This window comes from Pseudophryne corroboree, chromosome 5 (assembly GCF_028390025.1).
Source record: "Pseudophryne corroboree isolate aPseCor3 chromosome 5, aPseCor3.hap2, whole genome shotgun sequence".
Lineage (NCBI taxonomy): Eukaryota > Metazoa > Chordata > Amphibia > Anura > Myobatrachidae > Pseudophryne > Pseudophryne corroboree.
In genome coordinates this window covers 609,001,432-609,019,497 of record NC_086448.1, presented here as the reverse complement: position 1 = coordinate 609,019,497, position 18,066 = coordinate 609,001,432, and the positions used below count along the sequence as shown (strand labels likewise).

Genomic DNA, 18,066 nt, shown 5'->3' with positions numbered 1-18,066 from the left:
AGTACCTGTTTTTACGGCTGCATTTGTTTTGTCTGCTTTGTACAGTATGTCCCTGGTTTATGTATGCGATTTTGTCCCTATTGTGACTTCTTCGGTGACCATAATAATATTGGGCACTGTAGGTCTATGGTACCATTCTTTGTGCTTGTGGTGTGCAGCAAACTGGGTTATATTGGGCATTTGATTATGTACACGTGTTTGAGATGTTAGTGAAGTCTTCTAATTGAAAGTAATATTATTGCTATGATAAACTTGTAACCATCAATGGTACTGTATGTAGTTCTTCAGTTTAAGCATACTACCCAACTCCTTTCTCCTGATACAATGAGTTGTTTCTGGCATATTGGCACCCCGGCGCACGGCTATCCAGAGTGGGGTCGATGACTCCGGAGGTGATGCAGGCACTGGTGATCCGCTTCCAGAAGCCCTTCAGGGCAAGGGTAGCCATTTACCACACAGAAATAGTCAGTTTGCCGTGGAGGAGCAGAAGCACCTTTAAGGGGGCAGAGCTTCTCTCGGAGCGGGACCAGCAGCAGCAGGGCGCCATTTACAGCCAGCAGCGGTGCAGCATGCAGACACCGCTTCGGAACCTCCAGATATCCCTCAGTCTACATTGGTGGTATAGTGGGGACATTATACGGAGGAGGTGCTCTTATAACACTGGTCTTTATTAGGGACCATAGTTTATTGCTGCCCGGTGTTAAGTTAGAACTGTTAAGCGCAAGTGCATGCTGGCTCCTCCTTTACTGTGCCTTTCTCCTAACAGTTAGTTGGAAGGACTGTGTATTCTTTGTTTTCCTGTGTGTATACCTTGTATGTGTGTGGTGGGGGTTTACTAACATGGCAGGAAAGACTGTTAAATGCAATTCCTGTGCGCAGGAATTTACACCAGCATTTTTGGGTTCACTTGTGCGTGAACAATGCAGTGAATCTTCACAAAGCAGCAACCAATCTCAAAAGCATGCTCCAGCCTGGCTTGCCACTTTTAAAGGTGTCATGGCAGATATCTCTGCAGTGTTAGACATGGCTAAAAGGGAGAGAAGGGAGTTACAAAAGTCGGTTAACGCTTTGGTCACTAGCCAGAGTCCTTCTGCCCATGCTCCCAAACCTGCACCGCAGAAGCGGATGCTAACACAGCTCCTCCAGTTGGATTCTGATGAAGAGTTGCCTGAGGTTGAAGAGGGGGAGGTTGAGTTTGAGGTCTCAGGGGACGCCACCCCAGTCCAGAGTGTGGAATCTCTAATTTATGCCATTAGGGAGGTGCTGCAGATTCCTGACGTAGAGGATCAGGCAGTGCCTGTTTTCTTTGCAAAACCTCAGAAGTCACAAGTTACCTTCCCTGTGTCAGTGGAGCTGAACAATATGTTCAAAAATATTTGGGAACTCCCCGAAAGGAAATTTCAGGTGTCTAAAAGGCTTATAGCCACTTTTCCCTTTCCTGTAGAAGACAGGAAGGTCTGGGAAAATTCCCCCTGCTGTGGACGCTTCGGTGTCACGTCTCTCAAAGAAGACTGTGTTACCGAAACCGGGTGCGTCATCTTTGAAGGACCCAGTGGACCGGAAGGTTGACAATATACTTAAATCCATGTATGTTGCTTCAGGGGTATCACAGCGTCCGGTTATAGCAGGTTGCTGGATCACAAAGGCCATGGAGAAGTGGGCTGGTTATCTCGCCTCTGGTATACAGGAGGACAGAGACCAGTCGGAACTTCTCCGGTTAACATCCCACATACAGGAGTCTGCGGCTTTTCTTTGTGAGACTATCAAGAAAATAGGTTTCCTGAATGCACGCCTGATGACTGTCGGTTTCGGCAAGGAGAGCTTTGTGGCTGCGTCAGTGGACAGCAGACGCCAAATCTAAATATGGCGTAGAGGTCTTACCCTTTACAGGTGAAACCTTATTTGGTGAAGAGTTAAGTAAGTGGATTACCCAAGCTACTGCGGGTAAATCCAACTATTTACCATCTGCGGCTCTGCTGGCTAGAAGGGCATATCCAGGCCCTTCCCTGCAGTCCTTTCGGACTGCCAGATTTCGGGGCTGAGTCAGAGGTGCCTTTAATGCAGCCTGAGGTAACAGAGGTAAAAACCGTAAGCCACCTGTTACAGGAAGCCAGGATCAGAGTGGGTCCTCAACTTCCTCTAAACCTTCAGCATGACGCCAGATCCCAAAACCGGGAGGATCTCCCGGTTGGGGCCTGGCTAAGGTACTTCAGCCATGTTTGGGAAGATTCCTGCCGGGATGCTTGGGTAAAAAGTTTAATTGCCCAGGGGATACAGACTGGAGTTAGAGTTCCCTCCTCAGATTTTTCATGCCAAACTTACCAGTTTCTACGGAGATGTGGGTAACTTTACAGTTGGCAATAGACAAGTTGGTACAGACTCAGGTCATTGTCCCAGTTACTTCACATCTACGAACAAAGGGCTATTAGTCAAACCTTTTTGTGGTACTGAAGCTGGACGGTTCGGTCAGGCCTATCTTGAATCTCAAGTCCCTAAATCCGTATTTGCGGTTCTTCAAATTCAAGATGCAATCCTGAGAGCTGTGATTGTAGGATTGGAAAGGGATCAATATCTGGTGTCGTTAGACATCAAGGATGCCTATCTCCATATCCCAGTATGGCTGCCTCATCAGGCTTACCTGCAGTTTGCCCTGCTGGAGGGACATTACCAGTTCCAGGCCTTGCCTTTTGGACTCTCAACGGCACCGAGAGTGTTTACAAAGGTGATGACAGAAATGATGGTGCAACTCAGACTACAGGGAGTAGACATTGTCCCATATCTGGACGATCTGCTAATAAAGGCCCCATCCAGGGATCAGCTGTTACACAGCATCAGCGTTACAAGGCGCTTGCTGACACTTCACGGTTAGATTCTGAATTTACAAAAGTCGTGTTTGGAACAGACTCAGACTCCAGTTCCTGGGGATGATTCTGGACACAGTGTCGCAGAAGGTATTTCCTACCTCTGGAGAAGGCTACAGCAATCCAGACGATGGTGCGATTGATTCTAAAGTCCCAACGGGTTTCGATCCATCTCTGTATACGCTGCTGGGGAAGATGGTGGCTTCTTACGAGGCTCTCCAGTACGGCATGTTTCATGCGAGAACCTTCCACCTGGACCTTCTCAGCAAGTGGTCAGGATCACACCTTCATATGCACCAGGTGATATGCCTATCGCCTCAAACAAGAGTATCACTCCTGTGGTGGTTACAGACCTCTCACTTAGTGGAGGGTCGATTCTTTGAAACATATCCTTGGATACTACTGACGACATATGCCAGGCTGGGGGGTGGTGACGCAGGGAGCTCAGTTCCAAGGAAGATGGTCCAGTCTAGAATCTACTCTTCCCATAAACATTCTGGAGTTCCAAGCGATATACAATGCTCTCATTCAGGGCTTGCATCTGCTACGGAACCAGGCCATACAGGTTCAGTCAGACAAAGCAACGGCTGTCGCGTACATAAACCGCCAGGGTGGAACAAAAAGCATAGCGGCAATGAAGGAAGTGTCCAAGATTCTTCTCTGGGCAGAAAAGCATGCAAGAGCCATATCCGCTATCTTCATACCAGGAGTGGACAACTGGGAAGCAAACTTCATAAGCAGACACGACCTCCACCCAGGGTAGTGGGGTCTCCATCCACAAGTCTTCCAGCAGATAATCCATCGGTGGGGTTGGCCACAGATAGATCTATTGGCGTCCTGGAACAACAAGAAGCTTTCATGCTATTGTTCCAGAACTCAAGATCCACAAGCAGTAGTGGTGGATGCTTTGACATCGGACTGGAATTACCAGTTGGTATACTTCTTCCCTCCATTCCCGTTACTCTCCAGGATTCTCAGACGAGTACAGCAGGAGGGAATCTGGGCAATTCTGATTACCCCGGATTGGCCTCGCAGGACCTGGTACTCGAAGCTTCTGTCCCTGTTGGAAGAAGACTCGTGGATCTTCTTCAACAAGGCCTCTTTGTCTATCCAGACTTACGGCGGCTGCGTTTAACGGCATTGAAGTTGAGAGGGAGATCTTAGCTCGGAAGGGCATTCCTGGTGCGGTCATCACTACTATGATTCAAGCCAGGAAGGGGGATCACATTTTTTCATCAAATAATAAAGAGATATGTTTCGTGGTGTGAAGGACGAAAAGTCTCTCCGATTGAATTTAAGCTTGGCTGCCATTTGAGGTTTCTACAGGCTGGTGTGGACATGGGCCTCCGGTTGGGCTTTCTGAAGGTTCAGATTTCCACCTTGTCAATTTTTTTTTCAGAGGTAACTTGCGGCCCTCCCAGAAGTTCAGACCTTTCTTAAGGGAGTGCTGCACATCCAGCCACCTTTTTGTTCCGCCTACGGCTCCGTGGGATCTGAATGTGGTCCTGGAATTTCTACAGTCTTACTGATTTGATCCTTTGCAGACGGTGGAAGAGAAGTTCCTGACATGGAAAACGGTTATACTATTAGCCTTGGTGTCAGCCAGGCGAGTCTCGGAATTGGGGACCTTGTCTTGCAAAAGTCCCTATTTGGTGTTTCACAAGGACAGAGCGGAGCTGCGCACTCGTCGGACGTTTCTGCCTATGGTGGTCTCTGCTTTTCATATTAATGAACCGATTGTGGTTCCTGTCCTGGAAAAGGACTTGTCTACTCCAAAGTCGTTGGATGTTGACCGAGCATTGAGGATCTATGTCAGGAGGACTGCTCATTTCCGGAAGTCGGATTCCCTTTTCGTCTTGTATGATGTCTCCAAGATTGGATACCCTGGATCAAGCTCACTATTCAGCAGGCTTATTCCTTGGCTAAATTGCCTAGGCATCCTTCTATTACCGCCCACTCTACAAGATCGGTGGGCTCCTCCTGGGCGGCTGCCCGGGGGGTCTCGGCATTGCATTTATGTCGTGCCACTACTTCGTAGGGGTCAAACACTTTTGTGAAGTTTTACAGGTTTGATACCCTAGCATCAGAGGAGACTCAATTTGGACGTTCTGTCCTGCAGGGGTCTCAACAGACTCCCACCCATTTTGGGAGCTTTGGGACATCCCCATCGTACTAAAGTACCATCCCCAGTATCCTCTATGGATGTAAGAGAAAATAGGATTTTAATTACCTACCGGTAAATCCTTCTCTCGTAGTCCATAGAGGATACTGGGCACCCACCTCTGTGCTTCGTAAGATGTTTTTTATTTATTTTTCTTCCCTGCATTGGTTGTTCGTTTCGGTTTGAAACTCGTTTGGATCAGCTTGCTGTCCTCATACTATCTTCATTTGTTACTGTTCTGTTTGGTGTGTGCTGGTTATGTTTACGCAGTCCAGTTCGGGTTATGTTTGGATAGGTTCTTATTTGTTGGCTTCTTGTCTATCTCCTCCTCTTGAAATGTGTTCCGTCTCCTTCGGGCACATTTTTTTCTTAAGTGAAGCTGGGGGAGGGGGTATAGAGGGGAGGAGTCAGCACACATGCATACACACACTAAAGTTTGGTTTAAGTGCACCGGCTCCTGTGCACCCATCTATACCCCATCGTACTAAAGTACCATCCCCAGTATCCCCTATGTACTACGAGAAAAGGATTTACCGGTAGGTAATTTAAAATCCTATTTTTTCCTCATTTTATTTTCCAATTACAGTAATCTGAGCAGAAAGAGATACAATGTCAATACAATACCTTCTAGTATACTGCAATTGTGAGTTTTAACCCTGATCTGTCACTGAGCCTTGATACTAAAGCTGGGTACACACTGAGCGATATACGGGACATTCAGTCGAACGGCTGATATATCACGAGCCTGTTGGTGGGTGTGTATTCCCGATATATCTATGAACTACATATATCCACAGATATATCGTTGCATCTGGCTGTGTGCAGTACGGTTGGTCTGCTGACCGCCCATGTCCCTTGCTGCAGGGACTGCCAGTGACTGACATCTAAACTGGGTGGGCACATTTAAATGTCCGCCCAGTTATGACGTCATGTCGGTAGATCAGCCAGTTGTGTGTACCCAGCTTTTTGAGTTTGTAACTATTAGGCGTAGCTCAAGACATACGTCAACTTCATTTTTTCTGCAAAGTCCTCATGGGCCCTGCCCATTGTGATCAACAATCATTCACAGGAAGCACAACATTTTCCATGCAGGCTGAAATATGTAGACTGTTCTTAACTAACATTACTGTTTGTTTTTATTCATGAGCTATAACATACCTTTTCATTAATATTGTGTTCTCAGGGATCAAGTCGAAGGTGGATGAATTAAAAGCAGCCTATGACCGTCAGGAGTCCCCAAATCTTGATGACTATGAGCCTTATACAGTTGCCAGCCTACTGAAGCAATACCTTCGTGAGCTACCTGAGAATGTCCTCACCAAAGACTTGATGCCTAGATTTGAGGAGGCCTGTGGCAAGAGCACAGAGGCAGATCGGCTGCAGGACTGCCTGCGCCTGCTGAAGGAACTGCCAGAATGCAACTTATACTTGATTTCATGGCTGATTGTGCACATGGACCATGTCATAGAGAGAGAACTTGAAACTAAAATGAATATACAGAATATTTCTATCGTGCTCAACCCAACTGTGCAGGTACCGATCTGATTGCTGAGACAATGTAATCATTGTATGAACAGCATATGCTTTCAGAGGAGCACGTGACCCATGCTAGTATGAAGTGTATTTCTGTTACATATAACCTACATATTTCAATGTATTTCTTTATTAACAGTTATTTTTTTTTTAGAGCACATGCATTCCGTAGCGCTTTACAGAGAATATTTGATCACTCACATCAGTCCATACCCCAGTGGAGCTTACAATCTACGGGGGAGATTTATCAAAGTTTGGAGAGAGATAAAGTGGAGAGATATAAAGTACCAACCAATCAGCTCCTAAATGTCATTTTTCAAACACAGCCTGTAAACTGACAGAAGCTGATTAGTCGGTACAGTCACTCTTTAAGTATTGATACATCTCACATCTTAATACCTTATAAGTACAGGCACTTCTTAAATGTGGTATTTAGCAATAGCTGGTGTACTATGAAGGTTATTCTGTGAGGAGCCGAATGACAGTACAGAAAAAAGTGATGTTGGAACAAGGGAGATGAAAAGCTTAGAATTACTGTTGTGGGTGTGTGAGTGCTGGTTTGGAAAATGCATGGTATGCTCCTTCCCCCCCCCCCCCCCCCCCCTCCCAATCCTACTCCTCCTCCCACAGTCCTCTTGGCTAGGAAAATGTAGCTGATGAAATTAAGTGTAGTTCAGTAGTAAAGAATGCAATCTAGATAAGCATGATTCATCCAGTGAATAAACGATTAGGGGAATTCTCTTATTTAAGGATGGTGTGTGTGTATATAGAAGATGATGCAACATAAAACTTTTAGACCTGGACTGTTAACATTACTATGTCTACTTTCAAAAAATTAAAAACATTTAGAGGGTTTAAAAATTGAAATAATTTAGAATTTACAAGCAAAAGACAGCAGAGGTGCAGAAATTACCAGTAATTGAACACACAATGCCAGTAAATGAACACACATTCCGTGAATGAACATTGTAACTTTATTTTTTTTAAAAATGAGACACTTGTTATGATTGGCTATGACATTTATAGCTTGTTTTAACCACTTGCCTGGCATGGTCGTATCAGATTTGACCAAGCCAGACTGGTCTTCCCCTGACATGGTCGCATCTGATGCGACCAGTCAGAAACGCCAGCAGCTGCCTATATCAGAGGGACTTTATGGTCCCTTTTCATCCACTGCTCCGCCCTCATTGAATCCCTCCCTCCCCACCTTATGGCTGCTCTGAACAAGCATTTCCTGTGGATCGCTGGGTCCCGGCCAGCCTGTCAGCCCCTTCACCTGATGAGCTGCAGTGAACAGGGAGCAACCACCTCACTGGGTCCCCGGCAGCCTGTTTGCCCCTTCACCTGATAGGTTCATCAGCAGCGGCTGATTGTTTGCTGCTCTGCGTGGTATGCGCTTCTGTGTACCGGTACTGGGTAGAGCAGAGTCTGCATATGGTATGTAATGCTGACTGTGGTGACACGCTCTCTCACTCGTTCTCTCTCTCTCTCGCTCAAAAGTATCCCTAAAATTGTAGATTTCTTTTTAATGAATTTAAATAATTGCTAATTAAACTTTCTCTGACGTCCTAAGTGGATACTGGGACTCCGTAAGGACCATGGGGAATAGCGGCTCCGCAGGAGACTGGGCACAACTAAAGAAAGCTTTAGGACTACCTGGTGTGCACTGGCTCCTCCCACTATGACCCTCCTCCAGACCTTAGTTAGAATCTTGTGCCCGGCTGAGCTGGATGCACACTAGGGGCTCTCCTGAGCTCCTAGAAAGAAAGTATATTTAGGTTTTTTATTTTACAATGAGATCTGCTGGCAACAGACTCACTGCAGCGAGGGACTAAGGGGAGAAGAAGCGAACCTACCTAACAGGTGGTAGTTTGGGCTTCTTAGGCTACTGGACACCATTAGCTCCAGAGGGATCGACCGCAGGACCCGACCTTGGTGTTCGTTCCCGGAGCCGCGCCGCCGGCCCCCTTACAGAGCCAGAAGCAAGAAGTGTTCCGGAAAATCGGCGGCAGAAGACTTCTGTCTTCAACAAGGTAGCGCACAGCACTGCAGCTGTGCGCCATTGCTCCTCATGCACACCTCACACTCCGGTCACTGATGGGTGCAGGGCGCTGGGGGGGGGGGGGCGCCCTGAGGGCAATATAAGACACCTTGGCTGGCAAATCATCACAATATATAGTCCCAGGGCTATATATGTGATAAATTACCCCTGCCAGAATCCATAAAAAAGCGGGAGAAAAGTCAGTCGAAAAAGGGGCGGGGCTATCTCCCTCAGCACACTGGCGCCATTTTTTCTTCACAGTGCAGCTGGAAGACAGCTCCCCAGGCTCTCCCCTGTAGTTTTCAGGCTCAAAGGGTTAAAAAGAGAGGGGGGGCACAAAATTTAGGCGCAATATATGTATACAAGCAGCTATTGGGGGAAAAAATCACTCAGTTATAGTGTTAATCCCTGCATTATATAGCGCTCTGGTGTGTGCTGGCATACTCTCTCTCTGTCTCCCCAAAGGACTTTGTGGGGTCCTGTCCTCAGTCAGAGCATTCCCTGTGTGTGTGGTGTGTCGGTACGGCTGTGTCGACATGTTGGATGAGGAAGGTTACGTGGAGGCGGAGCAGAGGTCGATAAATGGGATGCCGACACCAGAGTGGATGGATAGGTGGAAGGTATTAACCGACAATGTCAACTCCTTACATAAAAGGCTGGATGACGTAACAGCTGTGGGACAGCCGGCTTCTCAGCCCGCGCCTGCCCAGGCGTCTCAAAGGCCATCAGGGGCTCAATAAACGCCCGTTACCTCAGATGGCAGACACAGATGTCGACACGGAGTCTGACTCCAGTGTCGACGAGGTTGAGATATATACACAATCCACTAGGAACATCCGTTACATGATCTCGGCAATGAAAAAATGCGTTACACATTTCTGACATGAACCCAAGTACCACATAAAAGGGGTTTTATTTTTGGGGAGAAAAAGCAGCCAGTGTTTTGTTCCCCCATCAGATGAGTGAATGAAGTGTGTAAAGAAGCGTGGGTTCCCCCCAAAAAGAAACTGGTAATTTCTAAAAAGTTACTGATGGCGTACCCTTTCCCGCCAGAGGATAGGTCACGTTGGGAGATATCCCCTAGGGTGGATAAGGCGCTCACACGTTTGTCAAAAAAGGTGGCACTGCCGTCTTAGGATACGGCCACCTTGTAGGAGCCTGCTGATAAAAAGCAGGAGGCTATCCTGAAGTCTGTATATACACACTCAGGTTCTATACTGAGACCTGCAATTGCCCCAGCATAAATAGTGCTGCTGCAGCGTGGTCTGATACCCTGTCAGATAATATTAATACCCTAGACAGGGATAATATTTTGCTAACATAGAGCATATTAAAGACGTCGTCTTATATATGAAGGATGCACAGAGGGATATTTGCCGGCTGGCATCCAGAATTAATGCAATGTCCATTCTGCCAGGAGGGTATTAGAAACCCGGCAGTGGACAGGTGATGCTGCCTTTAAAAGGCACATGGAGATTCTGCCTTATAAGGGCGAGGAATTGTTTGGGGATTGTCTCTGGGACCTCGTTTCCACAGCAACAGCTGGGAAGAAATTTTTTTTACCTCAGGTTTCCTCACAGCCTAAGAAAGCACCGTATTTTCAGGTACAGTCCTTTCGGCTTCAGAAAAGCAAGCGGGTCAAAGGCGCTTTCTTTCTGCACAGAGACAAGGGAAGAAGGAAAAAGCTGCACCAGACAGCCAGTTCCCAGGATCAAAAATCTTCCCCCGCTTCCTCTGAGTCCACCGCATGACGCTGGGGCTCCACAGGTGGAGACAGGTGCGGTGGGGGCGCGTCTCGGGAACTTCAGGGACCAGTGGGCTTGCCCACGGGTGGATCCCTAGGTTCTGCAAGTAGTATCACAGGGATACAGGCTGGAGTTCGAGGCGACTCCCCCTCGCCGTTACCTCACATCAGCCTTGCCTGCTGCCCTCGGAGAAAGGTAGTACTGGCGGCAATTCGCAAGCTGTACTCCCAGCAGGTGAAATCAAGGTACCCCTCCTTCAACAAGGCCGGGGTTACTATTCCAAAATGGTGTGGTACCGAAACCAGACGGTTCGGTGAGACCCATTCTAAAATTGAAATCCTTGAACATTTATATACGAAGGTTCAAGTTCAAAATGGAATCGCTCAGGGCGATTATTGCAAGCATGGAGAATTTCATGGTATCACTGGACATCAAGGATGCTTACCTGCATGTCCCTATTTACCCTCTTCACCAGGAGTACCTCAGAATTGTGGTACAGGATTGTCATTACCAATTTCAGACGTTGCCGTTGGTCTGTCCCCGGCACCGAGGTATTTACCAAGGTAATGGCCGAAATAATTATCCCGTTCTTGGACGATCTCCTTATAAAGGCGAGGTCCAGGGAGCAGTTGTTCGTCGGAGTAGCACTATCTCGGGAAGTGCTACAACAGCACGGCTGGATTCTGAATATTCCAAAGTCGCAGCTGGTTCCTACGACGCGTCTACTGTTCCTGGGTATGGTTCTGGACACAGAACAGGATAAAAAAGGGTTTCTCCCGGAGGAGAAGTCCAAGGAGTTGTCGTCTCTAGACAGAGACCTCCTAATACAAATACAGGTGTCTGTGCATCAATGCACGCGAGCCCTGGGAAAGATGGTAGCTTCTTACGAAGAAATTCCATTCGCCAGGTCCCATGCAAGGATCTTCCAGTGGGATCTGTTGGACAAGCGGTCCGGGTCGCATCTTCAGATGCATCGGCGGATAACCCTGTCTCCAAGGGCCAGGGTGTCACTGTTGTGGTGGCTGCAGAGTGCTCATCTTCTAGGGGGCCGCAGATTCGGCATACAGGACTGGTTCCTGGTGACCACGGATGCCAGCCTTCGAGGCTGGGGGGCAGTCACACAGGGAAGAAACTTCCAAGGCTATGGAAAAGTCAGGAGACTTCCCTACACATAAATATTCTGGAACTGAGGGCCATTTACAATGCCCTAAGTCAAGCTAGACCCCTGCTTCAACACCGGCCGGTACTGATCCAGTCGGACAACATCACGGCGGTCGCTCATGTAAACCGACAGGGCGGCACAAGAAGCAGGATGGCGATGGCAGAGACACAAGGATTCTCCGATGGGCGGAAAATCATGTGTTAGCACTGTCAGCAGTGTTCATTCCCGGAGTGGACAACTGAGAAGCAGACTTTCTCAGAAGACACGACCTCCACCCGGGAGAGTGGGGACTTCATCCAGAAGTCTTCCAAATGATTGTACACCGTTGGGAAAGGCCACAGGTGGACATGATGGCGTCCCGCCTCAACAAAAAGCTACAAAGATATTGCGCCAGGTCAAGGGACCCTCAGGCGATAGCTGAGGACGCTCTGGTAACACCGTGGGTGTACCAGTCGGTGTATGTGTTCCCTTCTCTGTCTCTCTTACCCAGGGTAATGAGAATAATAAGAAGGAGAGGAGTAAGAACTATACTCATTGTTCCGGGTTGGCCAAGAAGAGCTTGGTACCCAGAACTCCAAGAACTGATCTCAGAGGACCCATGGCCTCTGCCGCTCAGACAGGACCTGCTGCAGCAGGGGGCCTGTCTGTTCCAAGACGTACCGCGGCTGCGTTTGACGGCATGGCGGTTGAACGCCGGATCCTGAAGGAAAAGGGCATTCCGGAGGAAGTTATCCCTACGCTATTTAAAGCTAGGAAAGAAGTGAACATTATCACCGCATATGGCGGAAATATGTTGCGTGGTGTGAGGCCAGGAAGGCCCCAAAGGAGGAATTTCAGCTAGGTCGATTTCTGCACTTCCTACAGTCAGAGGTGACTATGGGCTTAAAATTGGGTTCCATTAAGGTCCAGATTTCGGCTCTATCGATTTTCTTCCAAAATAGAACTGGCTTCACTGCCTAAAGTTCAGACTTTTGTTAAGGGAGTGCTGCATAGTCAGCCCCCGTTTGTGCCTCCAGTGGCACCGTGGGATCTCAACGTGGTGTTGGATTTCCTGAAGTCGCATTGGGTTGAGCCACTTAAATCCGTGGAGCTACAATACCTCACGTGGAAAGTGGTCATGCTGTGGGCCTTGGCGTCGGCCAGGCTTGGCGGTTTTGTCATACAAAAGCCCTAATCTGTATTTTATATTGATAAGGCGGAATTGAGGGCTCGTTCCCAATTCCTTCCTAAGGTGGTATCAGTTTTTCATGTGAACCAACCTATTGTGGTGCCTGCGGCTACTTGGGACTTGGAGGATTCCAAGTTACTGGACGTAGTCAGGGCCCTGAAAAGTATATGTTTCCAGGACGGCTGGAGTCAGGAAAACTGACTCTCTATTTATCCTGTATGCACCCAACAAGCTGGGTGCTCCTGATTCTAAGCAGACTATTGCTCGCTGGATCTGTAGCACGATTCAACTTGCACATTCTGCGGCTGGACTGCCGCACCCTAAATCTGTAAAAGCCCATTCAACGAGGAAAGTGGGCTCTTCTTGGGCGGCTGCCCGAGGGGTCTCGGCTTTACAACTTTGCCGAGCTGTTACTTGGTCGGGTTCAAACATTTTTGCAAGAGTCTACAAGTTTGATACCCTGGCTGAGGAGGACCTAGAGTTTGCTCATTTGGTGCTGCAGAGTCATCCGCACTCTCCCGCCCGTTTGGGAGCTTTGGTATAATCCCCATGGTCCTTACGGAGTACAAGCATCCACTTAGGACGTCAGAGATAATAAGAATTTACTCACCGGTAATTCTATTTCTCGTAGTCCGTAGTGGATGCTGGGCGCCCATCCCAAGTGCGGATTGTCTGCAATACTGGTTTACAGTTATTGCCTAACTAAAGGGTTATTGTTGAGCCATCTGTTGAGAGGCTCAGTTATATTTCATACTGTTGACTGGGTATAGTATCACGAGTTATACGGTGTGATTGGTGTGGCTGGTATGAGTCTTTCCCGGGATTCAAAATCCTTCCTTATTGTGTCAGCTCTTCCGGGCACAGTATCCTTAACTGAGGTCTGGAGGAGGGTCATAGTGGGAGGAGCCAGTGCACACCAGGTAGTCCTAAAGCTTTCTTTAGTTGTGCCCAGTCTCCTGCGGAGCCGCTATTCCCCATGGTCCTTACGGAGTCCCAGCATCCACTACGGACTACGAGAAATAGAATTACCGGTGAGTAAATTCTTATTTTATTATGTGTTTTTTTACAAAAACATAATAAAAAGTAGAGATGTGCACCGGACATTTTACGGGTTTTGTGTTTTGGTTTTGGATTCAGTTCCGCGGCCGTGTTTTGGATTCGGACGCGTTTTGGCAAAATCTCCCTGAAATTTTTTTTGTCTGATTCGGGTGTGTTTTGGATTCGGGTGTTTTTTTTTTTTTTCAAACACAGCTTAAATCATAGAATTTGGGGGTCATTTTGATCCCATAGTATTATTAACCTCAATAAGCGTAATTTCCACTCATTTCCAGTCTATTCTGAACACCTCACACTATTATTTTTAGTCCTAAAATTTGCACTGAGGTCGCTGGATGACTAAGCAAAGCGACCCAAGTGGCCGCACAAACACCTGGCCCATCTAGGAGTGGCACTGCAGTGTCGGACGGGTTGGTACTTAAAAAAATTAGCCCCAAACATCACATGATGCAAAGATAAATTAAAGAAAAAAGAGGTGCAAGATGGAATTGTCCTTGGGCCCTCCCACCCACCCTTATGTTGTATAAACAGGACATGCACACTTTAACAAACCCATCATTTCAGCGACAGGGTCTGCCACATGACTGTGACTGAAATGACTGGTTGGTTTGGGCCCCCACCAAAAAAGAAGCAATCAATCTCTCCTTGCACAAACTGGCTCTACAGAGGCAAGATGTCCACCTCCTCCTCATCGTCCGATTCCTCACCCCTTTCACTGTGTACATCCCCCTCCTCACAGATAATTAATTTGTCCCCACTGGAATCCACCATCTCAGGTCCCTGTGTACTTTCTGGAGTCAATTGCTGGTGAATGTCTCCACGGAGGAATTGATTATAATTAATTTTGATGAACATCATCTTCTCCACATTTTGTGGAAGTAACCTCGTATGCCGATGCTGACAAGGTGACCGGCTGCACTAAACACTCTTTCGGAGTACACACTGGAGGGGGGGCAACCTAGGTAAAATAAAGCCAGTTTGTGCAAGGGCCTCCAAATTGCCTCTTTTTCCTGCCAGTATACTTATGGACTGTCTGACGTGCCTACTTGGATGTGGTCACTCATATAATCCTCCACCATTCTTTCAATGGGGACAGAATCCTATGCAGTGACAGTAGACGACATGTCCGTAATCGTTGGCAGGTCCTTCAGTCCGGACCAGATGTCAGCACTCGCTCCAGACTGCCCTGCATCACCGCCAGCGGGTGGGCTCGAAATTCTTAGCCTTTTCCTCGCAGCCCCAGTTGCGGGAGAATGTGAAGGAGGAGCTGTTGACGGGTCACGTTCCGCTTGACTTGACAAGTGTCTCACCAGCAGGTCTTTACACCTCTGCAGACTTGTGTCTGCCGGAAAAGAGATACAACGTAGGTTTTAAATCTAGGATCGAGCACGGTGGCCAAATTGTAGTGCTCTGTTTTCAACTGATTGACCACCCATGAATCCTGGTTAAGCGAATTAAGGGCTCCATCCACAAGTCCCACATGCCTAGCGGAATCGCTCCGTTTTAGCTCCTCCTTCAATCTCTCCAGCTTCTAATGCAAAAGCCTGATGAAGGGAATGACCTGACTCAGGCTGGCAGTGTCTGAACTGACTTCACGTGTGGCAAGTTCAAAGGGTTGTAGAACCTTGCACAACGTTGAAATCATTCTCCACTGCACTTGAGTCAGGTGCATTCCCCCTCCTTTGCCTATATCGTAGGTAGCTGTATAGGCTTGAATGGCCTTTTGCTGCTCCTCCATCCTCTGAAGCATATAGAGGGTTGAATTCCACCTCGTTACCACCTCTTGCTTCTGATGATGGCGGGGCAGGTTCAGGAGTGTTTGCTGGTGCTCCAGTCTTCGGCACGCGGTGGCTGAATGCCGAAAGTGGCCCGCAATTCTTCGGGCCACCGACAGCATCTCTTGCACGCCCCTATCGTTTAAAAAAAAATTCTGCACCACCAAATACAATGTATGTGCAAAACATGGGATTTGCCCACATGTAATGCACGCACAATATTGGTGGCATTGTCCGAATCACAAATCCCCAGGAGAGTCCAATTGGGGTAAGCCATTCTGCGATGATGTTCCTCAGTTTCCATCAGGAGGTGATCCTCAGTTTCCGTAAGAGTTGTCAGCTGTGTGCCTCTTATGAAAAGCGGTGATACAAAGCGTAGCCTGCCTAGGAACGAGTTGGCGTTTGCGAGATGCTGCTACTGGTGCCGCCGCTGCTGTTCTTGCTGCGGGAGGCAATACATCTACCCAGTGGGCTGTCAGAGGCACATAGTCCTGAGTCTGCCCTGCTCCACTTGTCCACATGTCCGTGGTTAAGTGGACATTGGGTACAACTGCATTTTTTAGGACACTGGTGACTCTTTTTCTGACGTCTGTGTACATTCTCGGTATCACCTGCCTGGAGAAATGGAACCTAGATGGTATTTTGTACCGGGGACACAGTACCTCAAACAATTCTCTAATTCCCTGTGAATTAACGGTGGATACCGGACACACGTTTAACACCACCGCAGCTGCCAAGGCCTGAGTTATCCGCTTTGCAGCAGGATCACTGCTGTGATATTTCATCTTCCTCGCAAAGGACTGTTGGACAGTCAATTGCTTACTGGAAGTAGTACAAGTGGTCTTCCGACTTCCCATCTGGGATGACGATCGACTCCCAGCAGCAACAAAAGCAGCGCCAGCAGCAGTAGGCGTTACACTCAAGGATGCATCGGAGGAATCCCAGTCAGGAGAGGACTTGTCAGATTTGCCAGTGACATGGCCTGCAGGACTATTGTTTTTCATGTCTAATGAGGAAATTGACACTGAGGGAGTTGGTGGTGTGGTTTGCAGGAGCTTGGTTACAAGAGGAAGGGATTTAGTTGTCAGTGGACTGCTTCCGCTGTCACCCAAAGTTTTTGAACTTGGCAATGATTTCTGATGAATGCGCTCCAGGTGACGTATAAGGGAGGAAGTTCCTAGGTTGTTAACGTCCTTACCCCTACTTATTACAGCTTGACAAAGGCAACACATGGCTTGACACCTGTTGTCCGCATTTCTGTTAAAATAATTCCACACCGAAGAGGTGATTTTTTTTTTTTTTGTAATTTGACCAGGCATGTCAATGGCCATATTCGTCCCACGGACAACAGGTGTCTCCCCGGGTGCCTGACTTAAACAAACCACCTCACCATCAGAATCTTCCTTGTCAATTTCCTCCTCAGCGCCAGCAACACCCATATCCTCATCCTGGTGTACTTCAACAGTGACATCTTCAATTTGACTATCAGGAACTGGACTGCGGGTGCTCCTTCCAGCACTTGCAGGGGGCGTGCAAATGGTGGAAGGCGCAACCTCTTCCCGTCCAGTGTTGGGAAGGTCAGGCATCGCACACAATTGGACTCTCCTTGGGGATTTGTGATTTAGAAGAACGTAGAGTTCTTTGCTGTGCTTTTGCCAGCTTAAGTCTTTTCATTTTTCTAGCGGGAGGATGAGTGCTTCCATCCTCATGTGAAGCTGAACCACTAGCCATGAACATAGGACATGGCCTCAGGCATTCCTTGCCACTCCGTGTCGTAAATGGCATATTGGCAAGTTTACGCTTCTCATCAGACGCTTTTAATTTTGTTTTTTGGGTCATTTTACTGAACTTTTGTTTTTTGGATTTTACATGCTCTCTACTATGACATTGGGCATCGGCCTTGGCAGACGACGTTGATGGCATTTCATCATCTCGGCCATGACTAGTGGCAGTAGCTTCAGCACGAGGTGGAAGTGGCTCTTGATCTTTCCCTATTTTACCCTCCACATTTTTGGTCTCCATTTTTTAATGTGTGGAATTATATGCCAGTAATATATCAATAGCAATGGCCTACTGTACTATATATGTATACTGTTAGTCACCAAAATGCTGCACTGTAATACTAGAAGCTATAGAAAAGTATATATATTATTGTATATATCAGTACAGAGCGGTGTAACTGTGACACGTGTCCTGACAAGCAGTATAGAAGCTATAGAATAGTATATATATATTACTGTGTATATATATATATATATATCAGTACAGAGCAGTGTAACTGTGAAACATGTGTCCTGACAAGCAGTATAGATGCTATAGAATAGTATATATATATATTACTGTATATATATATATATATATTACTGTGTATATATATATATATATATATATATATATATATACACAGTAATATATATATATATATATCAGTACAGAGCGGTGTAACTGTGACACATGTGTCCTGACAAGCAGTATAGAAGCTATAGAATAGTATATATATTACTGTGTGTATATATATATATATCAGTACAGAGCGGTGTAACTGTGAAACATGTGTCCTGACA

General features: G+C 47.2%; 1 protein-coding gene across 3 annotated transcripts in view; it reads left to right on the top strand.

Moving 5' to 3' along the window:
- RALBP1 (ralA binding protein 1) overlaps positions 1-18,066 on the top strand; it is a 200,906-nt gene that overhangs the window by 162,974 nt on the left and 19,866 nt on the right. For all 3 annotated transcript variants that reach the window (XM_063923471.1, XM_063923472.1, XM_063923469.1), the window contains exon 4: positions 6,206-6,555. In XM_063923471.1, coding sequence (XP_063779541.1) covers positions 6,206-6,555 — 350 coding nt within the window. The remainder of the gene's footprint in view (positions 1-6,205; positions 6,556-18,066) is intronic.